Source organism: Chroicocephalus ridibundus, chromosome 2, assembly GCF_963924245.1.
Source record: "Chroicocephalus ridibundus chromosome 2, bChrRid1.1, whole genome shotgun sequence".
Lineage (NCBI taxonomy): Eukaryota > Metazoa > Chordata > Aves > Charadriiformes > Laridae > Chroicocephalus > Chroicocephalus ridibundus.
In genome coordinates, this window is record NC_086285.1 from 108,412,125 (window position 1) to 108,438,430 (window position 26,306).

Here is a 26,306-nt window from a genome sequence, read left to right on the forward strand (position 1 = left end):
TCATGTAAGTACAGGAGATCCATAGCTGTCTAGGTAAAGTGCATTTCAAGCTCAAACATCCATGGAAAAATGGAGATGTTTAAGATCTTGATGGGTTAGTTACAATGGCAGTACTGTTTGTGATCCTGGATACTGATTTGAATGTAGACAAATCAAAGGTATTAATTTTTGTTGTTTCCGCTTGAGAGGCAAAATTTTCTCCTGTAACTCTTCGCATGAGAAGGCTAGAAAACCTGCACAGTACAATCTAGAAAGACTATGTGCTTGTCCTAGACCTTCTTCCGTGGTAACCTAGACTGACCTGAATGTCTGAGGGACACAAGTTCCTAGAGAATCCCAGCACATTCTGAGTCCCCGACTGCACCACTCCCTTTCTTCTACTAGTTATAAAGACATTGTATGGGAGCAAGGATCTCAGGGTTGATGTACATAATCTTATATGAATATTAGCGTGCGATCAGAGCCTTTCACTCTTTGAAGTATGTTGTTCTTTCATAAGAAGTCAGGCTTGCAACATGTATTTTAATCTTAGAAAACACCAGGTCTTTCATTTCTTCAATATTTAATAATTTTTTTCATTGATTCTCAGAGTTACCCTTCAACTCTGCACACCAGATTCCCTCCTTATATTTTGTGAATGAATAACGAAACAGAATTTCAGAACAGGGCTAACAGTTTGCACTGGATTGCAATAAACATGCATTTTGAACTACTTCAAAATGTAACAAAGCAATAAGCACCTCTGGAAAAGAAAGAAAGAGAATCAGAGTATTTTGACCCAATACAGCAATCAAATAACTGCATTTGCTCCCATAATGGCCTGCACTGCAGTCACACTTGATGAATATTCACAAATCATGCACATCTACTTCACCACTATTTCATTTATCAGAATGGTGGCAATTGAAGAGAATAATCATTACGAAAAAATAAGTTATCCTTAAAAAAAATAAATCATGCCTGACAATAAGATTCAGGGTTTCTATTTTCTGATAATATAACTTCAGAAATGATTTCATGACTCTATTTGAAAAATTGGTATCATCCAAGTGAATGGATACAATTCTTTTTTCTCTACAGCCACATACTCATACACTTTTAAATAGGGTATTTCCTCCTACCAAGGAGTGGAATAAGAGGGAAAAAAAGGGATGAAAAGAACACCACCCCTTACCTTTGTTTAAGTTATATGCAAAGGGACATGCTTCCTACAACAACATGCAGCTATATCTCTATGTTGTTTTTTCAGCTTCTTAAATTATTCTTACTTGTCACATGATTTTTCTACAAAGACGACAGTTGACAAGCAACATATAAAGTGTTTCTGAATCCTTTTACACAAAAAAAGTATGCTATAGGCAATAACATGCTCCAAAAACATTTTAAACTGCCCCCACAAAAGCTCCCCCCAAAGCCACGCACTTTCATCCTTCTGCGCTGTTGCTAATCCATACAAACTTCACAGACAAGGGATCTCCTCGGGATTTCAGCCATCACTACGCCTATTGGCCCAAACCATCCAATTAATCTTTTTAAAGACACATCATTATGTTGCATCTTGAAAGTAAATGTTTTTTGTTTTTTTGAAATTGTCTAGTACGTGTCAGTCCTTTTTATTCAAAACCAATATAAAATCAGAAGTTGGATTTTTGGCAGTATGAAATTACTAGGGCTAGTTTTCTTAGAAAATATTCACAGGATAACTGTATGCTATTTATTATATATACATTGTTCATTTAAAGATACCAAGAGGTTACTGGAACTTAAAGGCTAATTTGTAGTTTTATGATAAAAAGCGTTAGACCTGCCTTCAAGGGATCTAGACTAACATCCGCAATCTTTCATTGCTTGCTATGTGACCTTGACTAAGTCATCTTTGTGTTTCAACTTGCCAGTTTTAACATAATATTTAACGTTGATATGACATAACACTAAAGGTGACTGGATAGAAGACAATCGCACAAGCACAGAGCCTTGCCCTATTTTAAGATTAGCTAACTTGAAGTCTACTGACTGGGGGAGCTGATAACAGTAACTTACAAGACAGAAAGAAAAAACCATGCTTGAATATCTTGTTTTCCATCACAGAAGTGAGTGACAGAGAAAGCAGAGAGAATCTCATCAGTGAATTCTGAATTTTTACCCTTAAAAATCCTTGCTGTTGACAGAGCTTGTAAATCATGACGAGTTCTAGGAAAAATACTACATATTCAACCACTGTTGCCATTGCAACCGAGGCATTTAGCATTTTCATAATTTGTTCCATACTTAGTTAATAACTAAGGTTAAACATTTGACTAAGCAGCCAATTTTACACATTCCAAAATACTAATGTTTAAAGAAAAAAAAATCATCAACCTGTCACTTCACACACATTGCACTTTTTGCGCTCATCTGGAAAAAACAGGGTGATGTCTCACCCACATCACTGAGATTTACAGAAGTTTCAGTGTCGGGATTACGTTTTCAGCGCAATTCTCCCTGTATGGTTTGCAAAGTGGACATATCAAGAACATGCTTTTCCCAAGGAAGAGTGGTAAACAGGCAATGCTTCAGTTCACGAGAAAGGCATGACTTACCTTGTGAAAGTTTCTGAAATACGCTGCCTTCTCATCTGGAAATTTTTCTAGCCTCCTGGGTCCTTTACTGGAAGCCTTCTTGAAAACCAACCAACAACGCCTGAAAATCTGCAAACAAAATCAATGGATTATATCAGTTTTCCTTTAGAGGTGGACAGTATCACAAATGCATTCAGTTACATAATTGACTTAGGAAGATATTTTAAAATGACAATATTTTATTTGAAAGTCTGGCAAATTCTGAGAACATCAATTATTTCTATGTAAGTAACCTGAATTCCTCAGTTTATATACATATTGATTGTCAGTCTTTTGTACGCTATTTTGCTTCAATTTCTTTCATGCATGCCAAATTTGACAATTCCTGAGATGCAAGTAAATCCATGAACTTTGAAAATGAAATGAAAACAATTATAAAGCTGTTACTGGAGAAAGCACTTTCCGAAATGACTTCATGCATTTCTAGCTTTCACTTTTATACTCTATTTCTGCAAGAGTATCGATACCATTGCAGCTTTTAACACACCACAGGAATCAGCAGCTAGAATAAGATTGTATACAAAGCAAAGAAAATACAAAGTTGAAATAAGCATCAATGTGACCATTACTGGAAAACATCTAATCCTCTCACTTAATTGAATGACAAACATTCTAAGAAAAAAACAGATTATTAAAGTTTGGGAACATGTAGTGAAAAATAAAATCCTTCAGAAAGCACAAACCAATATTACCCTCTAATTTTAATGGGAAACACACTAGATTTTGCTTAAAATGCATTTTTAAGCAACGAGGGTACTTTATCAGACTATTTACCAAGCGTTCTGGTGGTATTGCCATAACCAAAGTTTAAAATCAGGATTGAATTATCAAATAAGAATACATTTGCAGTTCAAAAGGAAGCTGATTAAGGATAAGCCTCTAGACAATATTGTGCACGTAAGGGACTAGATATTAATCTAGTGTTATAAGCTATGAAAATAGTTTACTTCGTTCTCCTCTTCAGTACTTGCACAGCTCTATAAACAATACCTTATGCAATTTTATGCTATTATTTCAAGGATACATTAAAAAACAAAACCAACTCAATGCTAGTTAATGGTTCCACAGCCCAAATGTGGAGAACAGTCTTAGTTCTTCAGAAAGTCTACAAAATTTAATGACACAATACAAGAAGTACAGTATTATTTAATTTGGATCAGTTCAAACACATCTCCCATTACAAAAATAAATAAATAAATAAAATCAAGGAAATATAAGCAGGGAGAGCTGAAATGAGGATTTTTCCCCTCAGTGTGTTGCTGTCCAAACTGAGCATGAGCAGCAAATATAGTGTCATTAAAATAATTAAGCTTAATTAGCCACATTCTGATATAATACTGACACTATTCTGTTCTCATTATCTCAGAGGAATGTCATCAGTCAAAATAAGTTTTTTTTCTTCTAAAAACCTACCATCGGACTACAGTATCAATATGTTTAATTATGAAGACTTTTGGAAGAAAACATAACATTTAATGAAATCCTCTGCAAGTATACTTCTTACAAAGCATACAAGTTTTAGGGTTTTTTTTCTACTAAGGTTGTAAAGTGGCAACTGTACAACTGTACTTCCTACCTCAGAAATTACTTCATCTAACCTGGGGGGAAGCAAAGACAATATCATATTTCCTGAAAAAAATGACATTACACTGTGGGACATCATAAACCATCTTTATTAGATAGTACTTTCTTCAAGTAATATCTTGGCAGTGTTGCAACTTATTTTACCAAAGCTACAGCACTGCTCCCACAGTTCTCTCTTGATTAATTCAGATTAACTCTTCACAGTGTTACGGTGTGAAAATCTCCACTTTTGCAGGTAACGCACAGGTAGAGGATATTCACTCTATTTTGACCTTACTAGAAGTAATAGCACAAACCGTCCAAAATGGACATATTTATTCATTTAACGAAAGTGTGGCTTTTAATAATACTTCTGGCTCTTCTGGGACCTGTTTTTTTTTTTAGTCTATGTGTATTTTCAGCTCATCTCTCTTCCTCTGAGGAAAGCCTTTTCCTGAGAAGTTCTTTATCAAGGTAAAAACCATTGCCTCTATTTCAAATCATGTATTGATTTCCTTATTTCCATTATGTACCTTAAATGGTTTACAGTCCTCACAGACTTCTCTTTAGAAAAACAGATGAAACTACAGCCCCCATCACCAGAGGTGGTGGGTTTTAGCACAGCCACAGAATCCTCATTCTACCGATGACCTAATATTGGGCAACTGATGATAAGGTAACAGAAGCTTTGTATCAACTGACAGAGTAATTTTTACAGGTTCTGTTTGTTTGTTTGTTTGTTTGTTTAATATGGCACAGTTGTATTTTGTTATAATGAGAATTATCAGAATCATAGAATCATAGAATGTGTTGGGTTGGAAGGGACCTTTAAAGGTCATCTAGTCCAACCCCCCTGCAGTAAGCAGGGCCATCTTTAACTAAATCAGGTTGCTCAGAGCCTCATCAAGCCTGGCCTTGAACGTCTCCAGGGATGGGGCCTCCACCACCTCTCTGGGCAACCTGTTCCAGTGTCTCACCACCCTCATGGTAAAGAACTTCTCCCTAATGCCTAATCTAAACCTACCCTGCTCTAGTTTAAAACCATTGCCCCTTGTCCTATCACTACATGCCCTCGCAAACAGCCCCTCACCAGCTTTCCTGTAGGCCCCCTTCAGGTACTGGAAGGCCATTATAAGGTCTTCCTGCAGCCTTCTCTTCTCCAGGCTGAACAACCCCAACTCTCTCAGCCTTTCTTCATAGCAGAGGTGCTCCAACCCTCGGATCATCTTCGTGGCCTTCCTCTGGACCTGCTCCAACAGGTCCATGTCCTTCTTGTGCTGAGGGCTCCAGACCTGGACACAGTACTCCAGGTGGAGTCTCACCAGAGCAGAATCACCTCTCTGGATCTGCTGGCCACAGTTCTTTTGATGCAGCCCAGGATGTGCTTGGCCTTCTGGGCTGCAAGCACACATTGTTGGCTCATGTCCAGCTTTTCATCCACGAGTACCCCCAAGTCCTTTTCCGCAGGTCTGCTCTCTATGACATCAGCCCCCAGCCTGTATTGATAACAATAGCTCCAGTACATCAGTAGTATCCCTAATAAATGGAAAACTAGACAAGTAAAGTTAAGGAGTCAGATTTCTCCCTGTAAGGATGAGAATATTTTCCAGACAAAAGGTCATCTAATGCATACTACGAAGGAATTCCTTCAGTGATAAATGAGCAGGCTCTCCTGAATGGCAACTTCAGTCTTTTCTCACTGGATATCAATCTGGGACAGTGTAGAAGCTAAACTGACAAAATTCAAGAGGGAGGCTTTCACCCCTATAACGGTGGGCAATTCAAAGTATCCATCGAAGAGGGCTAGATGCTAGCTATCTTTAAGGATGCTCCTCATTAGACCTTTGCCCAAATTTCAGCATTGGGATGAATTCAAAGTCTTCAGCATTTAGACTGCTGGAATGAAAAGCTCTTGCTTTCAAAGGAGAGCACTGAACAGCACGAGGTGGGGACTGTAACGTTTACCTTTAGACTGTTACTGGTTCAGTGTATTGTTTTTCCATCTGTTTTTTCCAGACCTTTAGAGAGAGGAGAGATTTGAAGAACAGAATGGATTGAAGAGAACTCCTGATTTGGTATGTACATACACAAGGGTACATCCTTGCATTTGGAATTTTTTTTTTTTGACCTACAATCACTTTTAAAGATGGTGTAAATATATACAGTTCCACTGCACTTCAGCAGCATTTTATCTTATTACATCAACAGACAGTTTGTATCTCAGTGTTTGAAAAAGCATTAGCATATGAATTTACCTATAAATATGAATAAATAGGTGCAGATGTGAGCACACAGCAAACAAACATTTGCCTTTCATAAGGCACCTCATTGTTATACAGAAGCCTACTCAATTATTCACGAACTGTGAGATACTCTTTTATCCCTGGCCTAGTTTAGGATGCCATTGGCTGTAATCAAAACTTCTGAAAGACTTCTAAAGTCTTCAGATAATTGGGGAAGCCATTGTGAAAGAAATCAGTCCTTGAACAACAGAGAGAATGAGAACTACTCGTAGAGTTGCCTCCATAACATATAGTATTTCCTGTGAGATTTAGGTGTCTGTTTTTCACATATGCATACTTGAAGAAATGCCAAATATTTGATCATTTAATCAGTTTTACAGCATTCTTGGATAAGCGCTCACTGCTCAATAAAAATGATATAAAAATTTTGTATCAAGGGCAAACAAGACGAAGTCTAACACTATACTGTAGCTTTTTTTCTGGAGAAATTCAGAAAGATAGCATTAAGTTCGTGCTATGTTTCGGTTTCCTTTTATTAATATATCAATTAGAAGGACCAAAACTTGTTCATTACAAACCCGAGAAGGCTTCTATTGAAAGTACCTGCTGAGTCCGTGGCATAGCAGAACATCTTTAAGCAGCACTCTTCCTCTCTCAGTTTTACAAGATGGGCAAAGCAGAAAAAAAAATTTCCTCTAGATCCCACTACCTGTGCAACTATATATCAATATGCGATGGCAGCAACTCAGCGCACTTGTGGTCTGGTAAGACTGATTCGCTGTACCATGCAACAGCATATGGGAATGATTTTCATTACAATGTACAAGCTTGCAATGGACAGAAGCTTCTGTTCCTAAAGATGGACTCTGAGTAGTCTTATCTTGTTAGTGAGAGAAAAGGATTCCAGATCTGCAACAATATAACCTTATCACCCCCAAATGATTTCTGAACTCTTTCCAGTCAGATATTTGACTCCCAGTGCTGCTCCATTTCTATTAATCTTTAGAGAGCACTTTTTTATATTTTACTTGAAACACTGCAGTAGACCAATTCATGATGAAAATCTCTGCATAATTGTCTTTTCTTACTTTTTCTTCTGCTTAATTCACCTCTCAGCTCACCTTTCCAGCATGCTTATGTTTTTTCATATTCTTGACTAATACATGCAAAAGTTTGACCTCTGAATGGATCATTATTTTTCATGTTCATATCATACAATTCTGTTTTATTGTTGCCATGGTTATTCAAAATAAGCCCATTAAAACACATTACAGGAAATACATTGACTAAATTAGTTTTCCAGAAAGAAGAAAATCTTTTCCTAAAACAATTAAAATAATTGGTTTACATTGGGAATCGTACATAGGATTTTCCATTTTCCAGAGATTTCTAAAGCCTTTTCCTAGTCATTTACAATAAATGCTGTTGAGATTAACATTTCTATTCATCCACAGCTGTAGCTAATAAAGTTCTGCCAGTCATCACTAATATTTAGAGAAGGGATATTTATTGACACATCTCTACACATTACTCCAGAATTTCCACCTCAAAAAAAAAAACCCAGAAACAAAAATCTTCTCATCTATCTTTTTCAATTTTTCTAATGCCAAAAAAAGAAAGTTACAACATTGTAAGCTCTTTTTTCTTTTCAAACCACTTAAGATGCTCTGAAATCTCCCTACTCCTGTCTAAAAGATAGTACAAATGCCGATCACTACCTTTAGCATACTGGAAAACTAAAAAACTAAAACTCTAATTTTCTGTCACTAACTGTAGAAACATTTGTCTCTTGAGAGAAGCAGCAGTGAGTCGGCTCCTAGTTACCAACAGACACCAACGCTGACCATAACGGGCACCGAAGCATCACTCACGGGGCTTTCTGCTAGCACAGCGCAAACAAATGGTTCTCCCAGGAAGACATCTACGTAATAATGTTCAGTCCTGCATTTATATCTCGTTATCTGCAGCAAAGGGTAGTTGTTTCCGCCTCCCTGACTTTCCATGTGCAGTGCTCTATCTGTTAAATAATACGACATCTTCAGTGTACCCATTAAAAACACTAAAACATGAAAATGTTCAAAATTTACTTCACTAGTTATCCGCATTAAGAAATGGATATTGTCTTTTTGGAGGGTATGTGAGATAAAAGAAGTATGTTGTGAGCTAAAAAAGCCCCTTGACTCACAAATTAAAAACCGGAGCATTCATAATAAGAAAAATAAATATAGTTGTCACAGTAAACTCATATTTAACCATTGTTTTGACACCCACCACTTTTTCATTTTTGCATATTTTGGCAAAGGGAGAAGAGATGAGGGGTGACACCTTATTGCTTCAGTAGAACTACACTTGTCATGCATTCAAGTAAAATTTGAGAGAAATTGAAAAGCAGTTATTATCTGTAAAAAGGTCCAAGAGGAAAATGGGAAGACAAAACCATTCTTGCCTCAGCTAATGAACAAGTTAAAGGATTTAAGCTATTGCTGAGTAAAGCCAATAGGGAAAAGAAAAAAAAACCAAACAACCAACAACAAACCTCTTAGTTGCAAACCACTTACTTGAGTTACCAACACTTGATATTAAAAAGATAAATCCAGTAGTGTTGTAACAAGGCATGCCATCTCTCCCGCACTCAGGTTTCTGGGCATCTTAGAAGTTAAGGTGCCCGAGAAACTTTTCCTGTCTTCCTGTCCTAGAAAATTTTTCCTGTCTTGAACAGCACCGATTTCACTGTCTGCTTTTTTGAAATACAGTTACCACTGCACTAAGTAGGTGCATTCTTGGGTGGCGAATTTGTATCCGTATGACAAAACAAGAGAGGCGGAACAGTACTGCACCACCACTGAGCTCCCAAATTAGCGCGGAGGGTGCAGAGTAGCAGGGAATGGAGGCCAACTCCTGCTCCTTTACCACACCACTGGGAACCCATACACCTCCCAGCAGCAGAGCAGAGATCCTCCACAGCCTCTGACAGCCCACTCCCCCGCAAACAGGAGGAGAAGCAAAAATAACCCCTAGCCCTGCTCAGAAGCATGAGGTTATGTTCTTCTGTCAGCAGCTCTGAGATGTGGGGCCAAGACTTTACCTCAAGGTACAAAAAGCCTTGGGAGGTTTTCCCTTTTTTTATTCATTCTAACTCTCCACCCGCTCTTGCTTATTTCAACGTATTTTCTTCAAACATTACCAAAATATCTACCACTAAGCAATCACAGTAAAAGCAAAGCTGTTGAAACTATAAAGCCAGCACTAAAAAAACCCACAAATATATCCCAAAAAGATCACTAGTAATGCCTTTCATAAAAAATGCTGTCTGAAGGTGTGTTATGAAGGCTATCCAACAGGGAAACATTCCTCATATATGGTAACCTTGCACGCACCCTTGAGCTTCATTTTATCATCCTAATTAGGAAGCAAGGTTAAACCTCTAGTTTATAAACCTTGTAGTATGACCTTCTGCAACATTATAGAAGACAATTAGGCCTTAGATCATTTTAGTGTCACAGTTCAAATCCTAAAATTTCTCATAGCTTTTTAAAAATTATTATTATTTTCCAGATTGCAAATCTACTGGCTTTTAAAGTTAGGAACAGAAGAAATACAGAAACATCTGCTACAAACTCTTTCATCCCAGATTACATCAATCCTTGTGGCCTTGATTGCAGTCAGTGAGAATTAAAATGGTTAGAGAGAGATGATTAGGGACAATTCACCCAGTAATAGTATATATATATATACACACACGTCATCTTCTTGCTGCCATAACATACCATTATAGATTCATATAGATGTTCATAATATACTATAATTTATGGTGTTATAGTCACAGGCTATACATGTAATCCATAAAAAGATTTATTTTATTATTAGAGAGTTCTGTGAAAATCAAAGCACACCATAGTAATTTTCCAGCTATTCCTATACTAACTAAACTACTTTGTGTATAAACACTTTATCTATGGTATCTGAAGCCTTTTTTTTCTGTGTTGAAAGAAGAGGGAAGGATACATATCTGGAAAGATTTGCATGTTGTATTCATGTGAAAAGTGTTACACAGTTTTATGAATCCTTAGGCACCCAGAGTTTAAAAATGCACCATTTTTACTTTGCTTTGAACTGTCAGCAGGGCAATTCAAGGTCAGAATGACACACTAGACAAATAATGCTCTCAGCCTTCACGGCAGTACCTAGACCAGAAGTTATCACCAGAAGTTACCACTTACATTTGAATTGATGTTATGATTATTTTAAAAAATCAGTTCCAGTAGCCATTTTTTGGCTTTCTGCATTTCTGACTCAGTTTTTGGCAAGATTAACTTCAGTGATTCCTTTGGAGGAAAACTGTTTGCTTCATGTCTGGCCTCAGAGTAAATGACAAATAAACCTCAAAGCGAACCACAACAAAGAATTGATTACAACAGTTTTAGGAGGCATCCAGCAGGACAATCCCAGAACTTGCAACGTTTTAAAAGAAATCATTATGCCCAAGAAATCTCAAGTGTTTCACTGAGCTTAACCTGAACGTGCAGCAGCTACTTACGAACAACTATGTAGCCAGAATTTGTACCAAAGTCTGTATCTTCTCCCACAGGTACTTTTCTAAATGTAATCAGAAAAAGATCACAGGGAAAGTTATGGTTTTGTTATATTTTGATATTGAACTTGAGTAACTTCTCAAACTGAACCAGAGTAACTAGCTTACTTCATTCATCTGAAGAATTTTAGTGGAAATACCATTTTTTCCCCTACATTTTATAACATTTTACTTTAATTAGTTACAAATAAACATAGTCTACTTGAATATGACAGACCACAAATAACAGTTTGATATTCTGCAATGGAAAGTAATATTTATAAAAGAAAAGTTATAACTCCTCCCCTTAGTTTTTAATCATGTAGCTATATATTGAAGTAATGGAAATATCACTGCAGTAAAACTTCTTAATTTTCGACTCTTCCATATACGAGCTTATTAATCTGAAATGCATTAACTTTTACACGTATTTAATAGACACTCATCACTTTGTTCTCCAAAAAGTTAAAGGCATTTAGCACACCTACAAAGGAACTTAATGCTGAGAAACAGACAAGTTTGAGATATAGATTTCTTATTTAGGTTATAATACAAAATGAAGACCTTTACACACAATCTGAAATAACACACTTACATTGAAAGACGCTATCTATCTGCTCAGATCCTTAATGTTTTATGTTAGGAAGGCAGGGATTTGTGAAAATAAACGTTGCAAAATCGAAACAATGCAACAGAATACCTTAAAATGAAGCAGAACAGTAATCGCAAACATCTGTTCTATACCACTGAGGGACAAAAACTCATATCATTTTTACAGCTCCAACTTAGTGGGTTACAAGCTCAAATTCAGCTTCAGAATCCAAAATCATTCTTTAGGTTCACATCAGCTAGTATTCTACCACATCTATCCTTACTTTTTTCTATATTATCACATAGAAATTTGTCTTAGCAGAGGTATGGCAGTCCTCAAGATGCTGTTGTTTTGACTGATAAAATAAGTGGAAATGGTGTGCTTTGCATGAGATTTAATATAGCTGAGCACAGCACCAAGTTTAAAGCACTTTCCAGAAAGAATGAAAATGTGAGCTGAATATAAGTGCAACTGTATATTTCTGTAGGTGAATAATTTCTGACAGCAATTGATCCTCAAAGTAGAATAGGGAAGTTAGAGTCTTTTATTCCTGGACGCATATTGTCTTTTCAGCATATATCTAGAAAATCTTGCAAATCCAGCCACACTGATACGTATGGGTGAAAGCTTACTGTGATCTATAGTTGCTGCTATTAGATGCCCGGTCACAGTCCCGGGCACACACGCATGCATGAAGTGTATGCAACATGTTTAAATACAGTGAGACTAAACAATACAGAAATGCCAATGTAGAAGAAAAGCCCTTCAAACATCCTCTGATATATTGCACTACAGAACAGAGTACAGGTTTTAAAAATCGCACTTACACCTGACGTATCGCTCAATAAACCTCTGAAGTAAAAGGTTGTATGAATCAATCATTTTGGTTTCCTACAAATGAAATGTATCTTTTTTTATGAAGTTACATTCTTTTAAGTATTATGACTTCTGCTAGATTTTATGGAAAAATTCATTTTATATAGAAAAGAAGGCATTCTGCAAAATGAAGCCTGCAGTAGGATTCGAGCAGGATCCTAAAAATAGTAATATTCAAGAGGATGTCTAATATCAGTGCTGTTTTCTTGACATTTGATCACCACATTATTGTAACCTACGGGTTAAATCATCTCCTGCTAAAGAATCATAGTTTTAACCCCCAAAGACCTTCATTATGTCTTTTAACCTAATTGAAGAGGAGGAAGATGAACTAACGGCTCATGGTAACTGGAAATAGTTAAAAGCTCAGACTTAGTAAGAACCCTCTGCAGCAGGAAACAAAGGGATATTAAAATTGAGTGCTGCTATGAAATTTTCTGCAATTTTCATAGACAGAACTTACCTGTATTTTTTAAAGTAAAAACAAAACTAAAACTAAACCAAACCAAAACAAAAAGTAACCCTCATTTGCTCTGGGTCTTAAGAGTTTAAGAGGAAGGTGTACGCAGATAGAAAGATACATATCTCAAACACTTCATTTTATTAGTGATTTGCTTTCTGCCACTCTTCTGCTACTACCGAAAATCTCTGCTTCAAGATGTACCAATCTGCTATTACTACGCATCAATATTGCACTGAATAATCCAAGTAATCCAAAGAAAGAAAAGGATGAGAAAACGAACACTTTTACACAAAACTAAGAGGATTTGGAAGAAAAAGCTATAGCCCTTAGCTCTTGTAACTACTAACAGCAGTTCTGTTCAGCTTTTGTTGCAACAACAAATTTTTAACAGATAAAGACAGCTTTTACTTAAAGAAAATTACCAGAAAAGAGCTTCCCTAAGAACTCAAATGCAGCTGATGTGTTACATTCCCAGCCACGGATGTTCTGTGGGGAAATATGCTGCTACGAGGGATTAGAAATTATATTGTTACAACCCTAGGGAAATAATGCAAAGGAAAAGCAGATGGTCTCCAAACCCAGACTTCATAAGTCCAAAAGACCACTCTGAATTCCCTGCTCTGTACCTGTGACAGAACTCAAAAAAGTCTGCCGTGGACGCGTTGTAAAGATTCACTCAAAGTTTATCCAGGTAAATCCATGGAAGCCACACCAGTGCTTCAGTATGCTTTGGCTCAGACACAAACCGGTAACATTCAAGGAACAACAGATCAAACAAAAATTTCTTGCTTAAGGGAAAGATGGTCATCCTACGAGCTAATAATATAATCTCAGGGGGAAAAAAAAAACAACAACAAAACAACTCCCCCCACAACACCACTTCCACCAGCTTTCCAGAGTTCGTAGGAGATAAGACTGTTCGTTTACAATCATTTCCCATGGGGAGAAGAAAATTATTAGTCTGCCCAGCTGTTGCTATTTATTTTGATATTTTCATCAGCCGCATATACATAGAAAACATCCTGATTTTCTCTGCTCTAGGGACCACCTGAGGGCAGTACCGGGTAGAAGAGAAAAAAACATATTGTAGCATTTCTAGTCAAATTAAACAGACAACCTGAGACGCCCTACACAGAGTACAAACATCTAGCATATTGGTTCAATATTAGCTAATGCAAGCCCCTTCTCTCACGTGCAGTACAAAAAGTGCAGACAGGTCAACCGCAGAAAATTGTGTTGCTCCCTTCCCGCAAGTGCTGAGATGGTCTGAGCTACGAGATTTGAAGTTGTAATACATAGTCTAACATAAGAAAGACAGAGAGAGAGAGCAGAAAAAATGTTGTGTGATCACTAGTATTAATTCTACCAGAAGCAAGATTTGGCTTTGTGGTATTAACTGGTTAATCCTCATATTTCAGTTGTGAAATCTGAGTGAGAGTTTAAGTGTAAGACTTAAAAAGTAGGAGAGTTGTTACAGATATAGCTTTATTATATAGTGATAGGAATGAGTAAACTTGTGAAACCACGGGAAGTCAGCTTTTTTGTTAAGCAAACTTTCTATGCAAAAAGTCAGAGAAAAACTATAGTTACAATATAAAATATGCAGATTTTATGGAAAATACCCTGTAGGCTTAATAGAATGATTACTCTAACTTTATTAATAGCTACTCTGAATAAGAACATACTATGAATCACGAACTAAAAAAAATTTGCCAAATTCTGTATGATGAATACAGAGATAGTCAGAGAATGGACGAACAACTTCATTGTATTTTTTTGTATTAGAACAGTGACATTAGCAAAATATTATGAGCAATTCCCTCCTTTTTCACAGTAAGAACTTATGTATATGGTACCAGTTGACTGGCTCACCACAGCTACTGTCTTACATATTAAGAGCCCACAGAAAGTGTGTCTTCTTGACCTTTTTGTCTTGAAACGAAGTCATTAGGAAAATTCCCAAATGATTTTCAATACCTTAGAATTAAACTTTCTCATTTGGGATTGGGGCAGGGAGGAGAGACAAGGAAGGAAAAACGTTTTCAGTGTAGAATTACATAAATGAACACTCGTAATCCCAGGCATCCTCACTGAATGATCCAGAGTTTGAGAGGTAGTGTTTATATTTACACCATCTATACATATCAGACAATACAGCAGTAGGTAAACTTTAGTTTCTGCATTCTAATCACTATATTTCCTGGTCATTCACCAGTAGGTGTATTGATGTATTTACATCATAAACAGGACTCTAAATTCCCAGTTACATTTCCAGTATCTCAGAAACCAACCCAAGCAGCTCTTTTTTTATGGCCATTAAAATCTTGCCAGAACACAGGCAGATCTAAGTCCAGCACTGCAAAGCAACAATTGCTACACATACTCCCTTTTTGTTTTAAAGCCGGCACTTAAAATGATGCAGCTTGCATATCAACCAGAATAGAATTAGGTAAGAGCTGGGCATAGATGAATGAGAGGGAATGTGCAAGTCACTGAGCCCTGGCTCCTTCAGTTGTAGAAAGTCATGCAATAGGTGCCTGCTACTTTTTGATTGCCTTCACTACTTGTCACGCTATTTATATCCAAGGAGATATTTGAAGCCTGACAGCTTTTCTTGTTGTCCTCATGGTACTGCCTCACTAGGGTAGAAATACTTTCCTCCATCGGGAGTAGCAGGAAAAAAAGAAATGGACATTTCACAATCATAAGACTTTTTTCATAGGTGTTCAGTGGCTAATACACAACCATCATGCTTTGGAGAGCTAGCTTTTATTGTCATTTAACTTATAAGCCTTGCCCCAGCAGAAACTTTAATTCTTGCAGTTAACATCTGCATGAACAATTTTTGCCTTTGACTCCAATCCACTTGTTTTATTACATTCTTGTATTGGCTTTTGTATTTTTGGCATACATTACAATGAATCTATCAGCAGGAAGAGCTGTTCAAGTGCAGACGTGGTAGTTCAATGCAGCATTCACCAGTGAACTCACAGGACCAGGTCACAGCAAGAGAGCCACCGTGACACTCAGTAGCTGAGGATGCTGTACCATCTTACCTTTTGTTCTGTTTCTCTTTAGGAGGATCCAACTCTATTCTCTTCAGACAGTACATAGTGTGTAATTTCTCCCTCAGCTCCTCTGCCTTTCAAATTAACAAATCCCTGCTTCCTATTGTTTTCCCTCAGGTCTTCTTAAGCCTGCCCTGCTGGACTTTAAATATCTTTCAATAATCACCTTAAATTAGTTCAGTCTTGGTTTATGATGGATTTATGTTCTAAGACTTTATAAATTAATAAATATTACATAAACGGAGCTGACTCATAATGGAACATCACCTATAGGGAAATTTTTTTACTTTCACAGAATTCTATTTTTCTCTACTGTTACCTCCGTTATTGCTGCTATTTCTATTGTTGCATATGACAGAAATTCCTTTCTACTATGAACAGTCTCCATGCTTTTGTTATTAGCATCATAGCAATTGAAGAATATTATTAGCAGTAGTAATTGTCTCACAGGAGATATACTGTGCAATGCCATAGAGGAGACTGTTTATTTCCATCCAACACACATAGCTGAAGTCTCCTATTCTTAAACATTAGCAAACTCCATTCTACAACAATACTTGTTTTGCTATGAAGTGTTAAAAAATATTTTGCAGATCTTTTTGATGGTCCTATCCTTGTTTCCAAAGTCTGCAGAAACATCATTACAAAGCAGTTTTTAATGGGACAGGCGTTGAAGACAGGAGGTTTATGGGGGGTTTTCATTTTTTTCTAAACTTGGTATTTTAAGAAAGTAATATCATAGTTGTTCACTACATGGTTTCCATGCTTTATTTATACTAAACTTTTCTAATGATCTTTTGCAGATGCAGATATAGTTGTCTGTATTTCAAAAGGGAGTGAGAGCAATGCTCCCACTGAGCACAGACAGAACCAGGAAGAGAAGAGAGCAGTGGTCCGTTTCACAAAACTGAGTCAAGCTTGGCTTCAAAATTCTCTGATTAAGATGGGTGGTCAAGATTACTCTGAACAGGTATACATGAGGATTTTCCCAGTTTCTTTTCAGATTTTTCTTTCTTGCTTATTGCTAACAAAAACTCACAATCAAAACATAGCAAAAAAAATTAGGAAAATAATACTTTTACAAGATATACCTACACAGATCAATACAAGAGCTGATTTTGTAGATAAACTCTAGAAACATACTAGTATTAACTTTTTCTTATCCTGTGTCTTCCTTGCAAGAACCATTATAACTGTCCCAACAGAATTTGCACAAACTAGTCCACATATATTTAGCTTGTCTTTCAGTGCTCTTCAGCATTCAGAAATTGTGAGAAGGCCACAATTTTTCTTTAATCTTAATTTTCAGTTCTAGAAGTCTTCGAACTCCAATTAAAATTGAAGCGATATAAATCCCCTGCTCCCATAAGAATTTTGCCTATGACTAACAGGTTTTCCATTCCTTTGGATAATAATTTTTTTGTCCAGCGCAAACCTTGGATTAGACCATGTTTTGGGTTTAGTCTTGGAATCTTAGTACTTATGTAAAATGGGATTATTTTAAAAGAGAAGTTAAAAGTTCCTCCCCCTTTCCCCCCATGTTTACAAATAGAAAAAAAAAACAATTTAATTTATTAAAGAAAATAATAAGCCTTTGATGGGTTTTTACAGGAAAAGCAGGCAAACCTAAAAAAATTAAATATTAACAATCAGTAAGACAATACAACACATAGTTAATTCCTTTAAGGTCATACATGTTATGTCATTGTACCTGTCACCGTCCCTTATAACAACACTACACCACTTCTCCAGAGATGCAATTCATTTATGTAAGAGGGTGTTTGTTCTAAAAATACATCCATGATTAAATGTCTGAGTGCGCGTGTGTATACCTTTACTCAGAAGCTTTATCATGAGGAATGTACACCCCCAAAATGAAGGCACAGAAGACTTTAACTAAGTTATAGGCACCCCAATTGGAAAATTCATTAGCACAGAGAATTTAAACAAAGTTTATGAAAAGTTTATGTTATGAAAAAATAAGCGCTTGCAAGCTTTGCATTTCTTCATTTTTAAGGCAGCACCCTTTCCGATGTTGCTAATGGTGATTAAAATTTATTAGTACTGTCACAGAGATGGTGTTTGTCTTGTAAGAGAGTGCTTACACTAGGAAATCTATTTTAGTGTACCTTTCATTACTGCTGCAGTGGATTCCTCCAAACTGTGAAGAGCAAAAGTTTGATACGACGGCTGAGATTATTTTAAAATCATATCCTAGTAGGCAACAGTCCCACTCAGGAGTGTTGGACTAGCTGACCTCCATGATCCTAGGAATATGTGAATTAATGACTAAATGCAACTTTAAATGCCCACATTTTCTTGTAGAGCCAAGTTTAGTTTTATTTTTCTCTGCAAAGAATTTCTGAGGAAAAACAACCTGGAGAGCTCTTTCTCTAAAGACATAGCCTTTTTATTCTTTCAGTTTTGCCCTTTATTCTGTTTAAAATTGGACTTCAATGAGGTGGAGCAAAATTGGTCCACAGAGCCTACAGGAGGTTTTGCCACTTGTAGACCCTGGAAGCAGGGCTTCCAAGCAAAGGCAAATGGTTGAAAGGTATCAAAGCAGTCTTCCATCAAGGTCTACTTCTGAAACTGTAGAAAGCATTAATACAATGTGTTTTTCCCAAGCCAACCCTAGTCTTCTCTTTCCTTTTCCCCTCCTCCATTCTTTTATTGCTACCTGCTTCTCAGCAACAAAATTTTTGTCACTTTTTGGGAGAAGTAACTTAGGATGGCAGCTCTTTCTGCTTTTAAGATTGCAAAAAGGTCTGAAATGCAACTTTCTCCCTTCCATATAAAGGACTTCCTAAGAAGCTTAGGTGTTGTTAATTTTAGTGAATACAAAAAAAAAAAAAGTCAATGAACTACAGTAAGGGTCTTTTAATAATGGTTGTGGCCCACTATATAGCCTTAAAATATTTTTACAGTGTCTGTGGATTAAGGGTTAGTAATTTCTAAAGAAAAATTTAGTGTGGCTTTGTCTACAGTAAGGATATGTAATTCAATTTTTTTTAATCCATCACGCTTTATGCCTCCAAGTCGCATAAGTCTCTGACCTCATCTTTTCAGCCTAAACAGCACTGTTCAAAACATGCATGCAGATGTCAGGCTCTGAACAAACGATGAATAGGAATTAGATTGCAAGCACTGGAATGGTAGTTTCCATTCTTTTGAAAGTATGAAGGGAAAGAAATAACTCCATATCTGGGTTCACAATTTTATCCGCTTTTACAAAACAGTGTCCTTTTACTTCCCACTATACAATGTACTCTTTGTTCTCAATTTTTTAAAGTTTTGGTCATAACATCAAGATACTTGTATCAAGACAGCTCTGGAATAGTTAAAAATTTATATCTTTTACTCTCAGCCTAGGATAACTTGTATCCTGCACATATTAAATATGACCATGTTGTTAAATGTTCGAGAAGAAATAGTATAGGGCCAAAACACAGGGGTTTAATTATTTTTTTTTCTGTAATTACACTTTTCTCCCCTTTTCTATATAATATTTTAAGAGGAACACTGAACAAATCACAGCGTGTTTACATCCCTGCTACTATTGTAGCAGCGGTTTTGATGACAACATCCATCGTGAAGGTTACACCACAACCTACACTAGAGAGGCCACAGGCTCAGATCAACTGCATTCTGTTGATTTCAGAAAGGCATTTAACACCTTGCAAACTAGAAGCCGAAATGTCATTGATCTTAAAACATTCCTCCATTGCATTTCTAACATTTTCATAACCAATCCAGGAGCTCTAAGAGTCACAACACTGAGCCTGGTGTGACTCCAAGGATGTATGTTATTGCTTGAACAGAAAAGGATTTGCTTCTAAGCATTCCAGAAAACTAATTTCCTGCATGTCACCTGCAATTAATGATAGCTGAATAAATAAAGTAAAAAACTTTTGTGTGAAGAAGACACTCAGGATGAATAACTAGATTTTGATTCTTTTATTTTTCATCTAAACTACAAGCACGGCTAAAGGCAAGCAGAGCAAGTTGCTTCAAGCTATTGACAGGTTGTCAGATGCACCAGAAGCGTAAGAAAGTTTAAAAAAAAACATTTCACATTCTCAATTCCCGATAGTAGATTCCTTTAAGAAAATATGACAGTGGTAAATATATAAATAAAGACAGATTGGCTATCCTTCTTTTCATGTTACCTGACTTCTGTTCTCTTGCTCACATATAAGTACTCCCCACACCCCAGGGAAGCAACTTTTCACAACTAAATACAAACTAGAGAAACTAACTTAATTTCTGCGAATTAGAAGGAAATGAGCACTAATTTTTTGTCTTGTCTCACTGAAGAATCATTTCTCAGATAGAATGAAATAATTAACATTTACTCTCCAGAGAAGACTCCCAGATGGTCCGAGTCTGAGTGCAGGGGAATTTTGGCAGTGGAAATGGCAGCTTATACCTCGTTGATCTGAAAGCTGGCACTTCAGTTGTCCTGTTTATGAGCAAGAATTTCACCTCTGGACCTGACACATGGCATCTATTGAAGCAGCAATGACTAAAACATGGAAGAGAAAGAGGTCCAAGGAAGTACCCTTGCGACCTTGTGCAATAGTCAGCTACCCATTCTACTTGGAGGCAGTCACATCAGGCCTCATGGCTGAAGGCCAGGATGGTTCTCCACAAAAAAATGAGCTACCCCAGGAACGACCAATAGATCATCATTATCATTCAGGAAAACTCAGAGGAGAGTTATGACTCTGACACACATTTTGCATAAGAAGTAGCTCTTGCGGCTCTAGTGGACAACCCCTAAGAATCATTCATCTCATACATGAATGATCCTGGTCAGACCCACAGGACAGATATTTCCTGCATTGCAGCAAAACAAGCAGAGTGTAACAGCCTCATAAATGACCATTTCTCTTCCTTCCTGTACTGTTTTACAATGCTGCCTTCCCTCCAACAATTTCTTTAGTTAATCCTTCCAAACCAAGCAAAATAACTGTCTGACAGAACCCCTTCCCCTATATGCACACATACAGATACCCAACCACAAACTTCAAAGCACATGATTGCTGGCAGTTCCTTCTTCCGCGCCTTCACTAATTTCTTTAATTTAATGAGGAGAACTTGTGCTTACAGCTTACTGGAGAACAATGGTCCTGTTTCACAGGAACTGAAAAGGCAGGACAACAGGTTATTTATGTAAGCTCTGCTGTAATTTGACATCCCTGTTGAGCGCCCTAATTCCTGGGTTGAAATAGATTTGTTTTGGATCATTTTGAATCAGGCACAGAACCTGAACCTCTCAAAATTCAGACAAGTGCTTAACTGATCAGTTATAGCCAAAAAAAAAAAAACAACAAAAAAACAACAAAACCCAACAACAACATCACCCAACCAAAAAACTGAATGTCCTGAAGTATTAAAACACTTCCAATTAACTCATCATTAAAAGCAAGGTTTGGTGTATTTTTATTTTTTGCTTGTGTAGGTACAGTAGCCTACAGCTTTCTCCCTCATTTATCTCTCTGCATTGGATCTGGCAATGAAGCATAAACGCTGAACTGGTGGCATCACAGCCATTTCCATAGCAACGCACCAATTTCCCAAGTATCACCATGGCTCTACTGTCACTGAAAGCTGTAAGAAAAGCAAGGCTGAGGGAATGTTTGTCAAGCATTCAAACACAGCGCTACTTTCAAGTACCTTCTTATAGCAGACCAAACCCTACACCTTCAGCTAGAATACTGGGACAAATACTTTTATAAACCAAACAAACAAGCGCTTGGGTTGGTTTGTTTGTTTTTAATCAATTTTAATGTATAAATTCTTTAGTTATTTCCAGTAAATCTCAAACAGTGAATGGAAGACTACTTCAAAATAGATACTTTATTTTATTGTTCATTCCTATTCCTTTTTTCATTTGTATCACAACATAGATTATCTAAATAAGGGATGACATTTGCACGTGCTTTACTGCAGTACTGCTCAAATACCCCTTAGAGGATAGAAGAATACAAAGTACACTAGGTTTTAAACATGAAGTTGATTTAAAATTTCTTTGCCTACTACTGACATTCATTATTTACTAAACAACACTAATAGCAAATTGATAGTCATAACAGCGTAGGTTTCATTATTAGTTAACAAACAAAAAAGCTCTGGAAGAAAGCTACCACATTAATAACAAGATCATAACTGCTGAAGATACCAGTAAATTAAAATAAACAAAAAAAACACCTAATGCCAACTTTTTTAGCAAGTGATCTGAACTCTAATGAAATTTAAAAATTGTATGTTTTTCCAAGAGTGCCCCATAATTTTTCTCAGAAGAAATCCTAAAGCTAATAAGAAAATCATTTGACTACAAATTGTTATGCCAAGCCAATTAATCACTGTGCTCCTATTAGAGCATTTCAAATATATTATACATTGACAAGTTGCCTACACAATAGCAGTCTTGTGACAGAAAGTAAGAAGCAAAAGGAGGAAAAATTAAGAACACTTTGAACACATGCTCTGTTTTCCAGAGTCTCCTCTGCCTTTTACAGAACTGCTCTCAATCAAAGGTCCGTACTTTCCTCCATCCCAACTCACACCGTTATAATTCCAGCCCACTCACATGCCTATCCAAGAGCCATGTTTTTTTTTCCTCAAATCCTGTAACCCTTTCAGGACTTCATAACAAAGAAGTCAAGCCTTGATAGACTTACAAGAACCAAATGCTTCCAGTGGTACCCAATCAGCTCATCTTAAACAGCCAGCCACCGAATACAGAGAGGATTTAACACGCTTCTGTAACTAAAGGAAAGCCCTGCATTAAAAGATGGGTCTATAAGCAAGCTAAGATGTTTCTGTTGGTCAGGAGAAAGGTAAAGAACAACATGGATCATCTTCCAGGATTATGTATCACACAAAACCCTGTTTTGATGCTTTGATTCACAGCGCCTGGTACCTTAAAAGAGAAATGGTTAGCTGTATGGAGAAACAGATAACTGGTATGATGGTTGAAAATGCTTTGTGATGCAGGAAGCTTATGATTTGTTTATCTGATAGTGAGGGAACCTCAAAAAAACCTGTAAGTGAAGTTAAACTTTACTCTTAAGGTAGCAGGAACATGTCTAGAAGAGATCTGAGCTGTGGTATGAATCTGCTCTGTCTATTGCACCCTTCCTATTTCCTTATCTGCTGAGCCCTACCTCCTCCTACCCTATCCTCTCACCCTCCTATTTGCTCCAACGTCAGCTCAGCACTATCAACTATTTCAACCCCATTATTTTTGTTCTCATTGCGCTCGGTCCCATACTTCAGGCATCCATTTGAGGTCCAAACTGTCCCAGCTCACCTCACCTTATTCCAGTGCATTTCCCACCTGCCCTGTCTAGGAAAGCAATAAGCACTTCAGCCACTTTCCTGCCTGAAATTCCTACAGTTCAGAACCTCCCTCCCATGCTATCCTATTAGACTCCCCAAATCACCCTTTATTCACATACAGTGCGGTGAAACATCTAAAAAGTGCAAGCATTTACCTAAGAGATAACAGCAATAATGTAACACTGTCAAAAGACAAATGTTTCCAACTATTTGGCTATAAACCCATAACCTCTAAACTTTTCCTACTCTGTCTCACTTTTACAACACAGTACTGCTTAGCTTTTTACTTGCTTGCTTGTAGAAAAGTACCTTTCACAGGAGGGGAACTAGTAAGTATTGTTGATGTGGCGTAACTTAGAAGAATTAGAGGAGCATAGTAGTTCATCTCCCTCTCAATTTGGTCTCAGTACAGAGGATTGATTCAGATAACCTCACTCCTGCAAGTTTTCTCTTTTGTTGCCTATCAACGATAGGAAAGATAGACTCAGCATTTGGAAAGCGTACCTACCTTCCTTAACATACTTTGAGAAAAACATTGCCAAAACTACTCAGCCAAATAGCCTTCTTAGAAAAGTGTTTACCTAGCAGCTGAGCAAAAAAAGGATGAAATTTTCTGGTGGTACTAACACAGTCTCCACAGCTGCTGTCACTTCCCCCATTATCACAATGCATGCATGCAAACCAGTGGATACACAAGGCTGAAGACCTTCCTGCCATGCTCCATATCTACGGTTTTGCAATTGTCCACTTTTCTCACGAGACTTTAAACCAGCTCTTTGCAAAGCAGGTGTGTCACATAACTTCCCTTGGCCTTTTTTTTGCCTTTACTGTAATGAGTGGAATTGCACTTGCCCCACCTTCATTTTTTCTTCTCTATCTGTTCAATACATAGGACAAGGCATGATTACCTTTACTGTTTCATAGAACCGTTGTTGCCATAGCACTAGATTTAATTTTCTGCTTTAGATATGCAACACTGAGAATTATAAATATAAAAAACCAGCAGTAAAATCTTCACACATCTAGCTTTGTTTCTGCCTCAAAATTGTATGAAGAGTCAAATAGTGTAATCAAGAAGAGTTATTTCAGGTACTACAGATGTAATTGTAAATCTTTATTCGTCATCTTCTTTTTTATTTTAGTCTAAGACACACACCCCTGATCCAATAGCTGCGGTGACCCAACAGCCTGAGAAGGAAGTCAGTATTCTGTTGTGAGAGCAAGATAATAACTTCATGCAAAATGATTCTCACTGTTCATTTTTCCAAAGAGCAAAATCATTAAAAGTACAGCATAATGCTCTGTAATTATAATCTAAGTCATTTCCCCTGTTAAAAATACATTCTAATTGCTTTAAGTGAAAACACATCATTATAACTTCCCTTGAAAGGGGAACTAATAAATAGATCAGTAAAATCCTACAGTCAGTACATTAAATCATGTTTATTCATTCAGCTGAGACTGGAACATGTAAAGTACATCTTCTTAGGGAAAGACACAATTAGGGAGAATGGCTGGCTCATGGGATTAGCCAAGGGATTTTGAGTTTTCCACATCTAGCTTAGTGGTGTGAATCCTGCCCAGCTTGGTGTTGACTGAAGCTTATTACCATCTGCTGCCTGCTCTGTGTCCTACATAAAATGAATTGGTTGTCTTTGCCCAATTCCAAGCTCACAGGTGTCCAGTATTACAGCAACTGACAGTAATTAGCACACCTTTAAGCAATGTCAGCAAAGATGCAGAAGATTTTCAAAGTATAACAAAGATGCTTACGTAATTTGGTATCAGCAGTGTACCAAAGCCACCCTTTGGGAAGAGACAGGATGGTGCAACGGGTATTATTCTCCATTTTTTACTGTGCTTCTGCTAAATCACTAAATACAGATGATTACATTCGTGCATAAAAATTTACATGTCTAATGTCACTAGACTTAAAAATCTCAAGGAATTAAAGTGGCAACACCTCTTTAACTCTGAAAGCTTAGGTTTTTCTCATCTTAAAGGAGGATTTTAATAGTTAAAATATAGTTACTATAATTAGTGTGACTGTACTCAGAGCCTCAGAGAACCTTTTTGGTGTGTACAATGAATTATTACAGTTTCTATGACCCATAGAACAGCTGTGCAGGAAAACACCCACTGCAAGCAGGAAGAGAGTAACAAAGAGAGTTACAGATTAAATTATCTGGATCCTTCATTATTAACCTTCAGGTGAGCAGGCCTGCTTCCTTTCGTCATCTCGGATACATCTTTGTTTTGTGAAATAAGCAAAAGAACCCATACAAACAGCAAACTAACGGAGTGACAGAATAATCACTTTGTTAAAGCACTGTGTTGATACTGTATCTGAATTACAGTAACATTAAGTATGAAATTAAAAGGATAATGAGTATTTGCCATGTACTTCACTCTCTAGCAATGAGTCCCTAGTTAAGCCTGTTATTAGTAACCACAGTCAACATGCCAGGAGCTGGAAAAGCTTTTTAGGAAATCTGGCCAGGTGAAAACCACCGTATTTCAGTGTTTGTTTTAATTTCAGAATAGATGAAAAGCCTTTTAAAGTTACATTAAAAAAGTTTTGAAGTAAATAACAGGAAATCTCTCACTTTCCAAACCTACAGATTTAGAATTAATTCCCACTGGCGATGCCCTGCCTCTGCCTCCTTTAAGTTGCATTTCAGGCTGCTACCTTTTTCTCCACCAGCCAGAATCTTCCATTGCCCGTTATACGACCGTCACAATAACACGTACCCATAGGTCAAACTAAACTTTGTATCATGAGGGATGAATTTTTTTAAGGAAGCCCAGGAAGGGAAAAATATAAATTAAGTACTTACTTTCATGTCTAACAAATGCAAAATAAAACATTTGGTTTCAATCTTTAAATTCAAATTGGAAATTAGAAACATGAATTTAAATTTTAAATTTACAGCTATTCTTTAATTTCTTATAAAAAATAATTCCTA

General features: G+C 36.9%; 1 protein-coding gene across 1 annotated transcript in view; it reads right to left on the minus strand.

Moving 5' to 3' along the window:
• Positions 1-26,306, minus strand: part of DOK6 (docking protein 6) — a 255,400-nt gene that overhangs the window by 154,257 nt on the left and 74,837 nt on the right. The window contains exon 2 of the mRNA XM_063326443.1: positions 2,580-2,687. Within this exon, the coding sequence (XP_063182513.1) occupies positions 2,580-2,687 (108 nt within the window). The remainder of the gene's footprint in view (positions 1-2,579; positions 2,688-26,306) is intronic.